The 2,609-nt window shown below is 55.0% G+C and overlaps 1 protein-coding gene across 1 annotated transcript in view; it reads left to right on the forward strand.

Annotated features, from left to right (window-relative positions):
* The first annotated feature begins 2,207 nt into the window (after positions 1-2,207).
* Positions 2,208-2,609, forward strand: part of LOC108448234 (homeobox protein Hox-B2-like) — a 2,386-nt gene continuing 1,984 nt past the window's right edge. The window contains exon 1 of the mRNA XM_017740503.1: positions 2,208-2,607. Coding sequence (XP_017595992.1) covers positions 2,220-2,607 — 388 coding nt within the window. The 5' untranslated portion in view covers positions 2,208-2,219. The remainder of the gene's footprint in view (positions 2,608-2,609) is intronic.

The following is a 2,609-nucleotide window of genomic DNA, read 5'->3' on the forward strand; positions in this document are numbered from 1 at the left end:
AATTTTATTTCTCTCCCCTCCCCGAAATTTGGACTTTCTTCTCTTGAGACCCGCGGATTAAAGTTTATAAATCTCCCCTGGGCTGGGGAACTCCGTGGCAAAAGCCAAATTTCTTTGCTGAGTGAGTCAGGCCGAGCTGTCAAAAGTCTTTGGAGGAAAAGATTGATGGTTTCTCTCTTCTTTGCGGGTTGTGTGGACCCGGGGCACTTTAAAGAGGGAAAGAAAGGGGGAAAAAAAAAAAAGATCTTGGGAAATGACTTTTTCATTTTATTTATTTATTTTGTAAACTCTGGAAGTGGCGCTGCTTATTGGAGACGGGGTAAAAAAAGAGATGGGAAGGAAGAAATGTGATTTCAGAGATATCCGTGACCTTAAAACGTGTTTGGCCTTTAAGGAAAGTGCAAAGGGTCCATTAAGCCTGGCTTGGGAAGAAGGATTAGGCTGCTCTTTAACGGTAATTTAAACCGGTAAATCGGGCCGGTTTAACTACACTTGACTTAAAAGCTCGCTTGATTTCCTAAGCGTTCACATCCAGGCTCAAACGCAAACTCCAGGACAAACCCTCACAGCGGCTCGGACTTCCCGAGCTGCAATAAATGGGTGAGGTGGAAACAGGAGCTGGGATCCAGCTGTGAATGTCCGGGAGGGAGGGAGGAGGGAAAAAAAAATCCCTTTTTCCCACAGTTGGTTCTCACCCTGGGGATGGAAAGTCTGGGAAGCGCAGCTGGAGACACCTGGCGCGGCACTGGGGTGGAACGGGCAGGGCCGGGCAGGGCGCGGGCAGGATGGGCAGGGAAAGCAGGAGAGGGAGCATCGGGAAGGACGGGGAGCATCGGGGAGGACGGGGAGAGAAGGCAGAACAAAAAGCACAGGCGGGGAAGGCAGAGCAGGCAAGGACAGGGAGGGAGGACAGGGAGCATCGGGAAGGACAGGGAGCATCGGGGAGGACGGGGAGCATCGGGAAGGACAGGGAGGGAGGACAGGGAGCATCGGGAAGGACGGGGAGCATCGGGGAGGACGGGGAGAGAAGGCAGAACAAAAAGCACAGGCGGGGAAGGCAGAGCAGGCAGGATGGGGAGGACCAGGGAGGGCAGCGAGGAGAGGACAGGGAGCATCAGGAAGGGCAAGAAACAGGCAGGACAAGGAGTACCAGGCAGGAGAGGCAGGAGAGGCAGGACAGGGAGGATCAGGAAGGACAGGGAGCACCAGGAAGACAGACAGGGCAGGAAGCACAGGCAGGGAAGGCAGGAGAGGCAGGGGGGGAAACACGGGCAAGACACGGAGAGCAGGCAGGACAGGGAGCGTCAGGAAGGACAGGCAGGACAGGGAAGGTCAGGAAGGACAGGCAGGAAAGGAGGCAGAGGAAGGAAGGGAACACCAGGAAGGACCAGGGCCTTCAGGAAGGACAGGGAGCATCAGGCAGGACAGGCAGGGAAAGCAGGGAAAGCAGGGAAAGCAGGGAAGACAGGAATGGCAGGAATGGAAGGATAGGGAGCATCAGGAAGGACAGGGAGGATCAGGAAGGACAGGCAGGGAAAGCAGGGAAGACAGGAAAGGCAGGACAGGGAACATCAGGAAGGACAGGCAGGAAAGGAGGCAGAGGAAGGAAGGGAACATCAGGAAGGACCAGGGCCTTCAGGAAGGACAGGGAGCATCCGGCAGGACAGGAAGAAGGACAGGGAGCATCAGGAAGGACAGCGAATGCCAGGAAAGAAGCACAGGCAGGACAGGGAACATCAGGAAGGACAGGGAAAGCCGGGAAAGAAGCACAGGCAGGACAGGGAGCATCAGGAAGGACAGGGAATGCCAGGAAAGAGGCACGGGCAGGACAGGGAGCATCAGGAAGGACAGGGAATGCCAGGAAAGAGGCACGGGCAGGACAGGGAGCATCAGGAGGGACAGGCAGGGAATGCAATCCCTGCCCACACCCCCCAGCCGGGAAGGGGTGATGGCACCGGGGTGGCGCTGGGTGCTGTTGGCCTTTCTGGGGTTCCTCTCTCTCTCTCCCTCTCTCTCTCTTTTTTTTTTTTAGCCCAGTGACATAAGAACATGAGTTAGAACAAGAAAATACTTTAACCAAGAAGTCAACAGCTTATTTTTCCTCATTTCTTTTTAAAAGATCCAAGTGTCAGCTTTCCACACACATGACATTGTCATTCTTGCAGTTTCAGACCGAAGCCTTTGTACAGGGAAAAGCCACTCCTGGGCCCTGAAAAGCCATGAATTTTGAATTTGAGAGGGAGATCGGGTTTATAAATAGCCAGCCTTCGCTCGCAGAGTGCCTGACGTCTCTTCCCGCTGTCCTGGAGACATTTCAAACTTCATCAATCAAGGACTCGACATTAATTCCTCCTCCTTTTGAGCAAACCGTCCTCCAAAGCCTGAATCCTTGTTCTGGCAGCCAGGCACGACCGAGGAGCCAAAAAAGAGCATCCCACTGCCTGCTCCAACCCCAGCCCCCGGCGCCGGCACAGCCCGGCCCCTTGGCAGCGGAATTCCCTTGGATGAAGGAGAAGAAATCGTCCAAGAAAACCACCCAGGCTCCGTCCTCTTCGTCCCCCCCATCATCTTCCTCGGTGCCGGTGCCTGCCGCAGGATCTCCCGCAGGT

The sequence above is a fragment of the Corvus brachyrhynchos genome, unplaced genomic scaffold (assembly GCF_000691975.1).
Source record: "Corvus brachyrhynchos isolate BGI_N302 unplaced genomic scaffold, ASM69197v1 scaffold47, whole genome shotgun sequence".
Lineage (NCBI taxonomy): Eukaryota > Metazoa > Chordata > Aves > Passeriformes > Corvidae > Corvus > Corvus brachyrhynchos.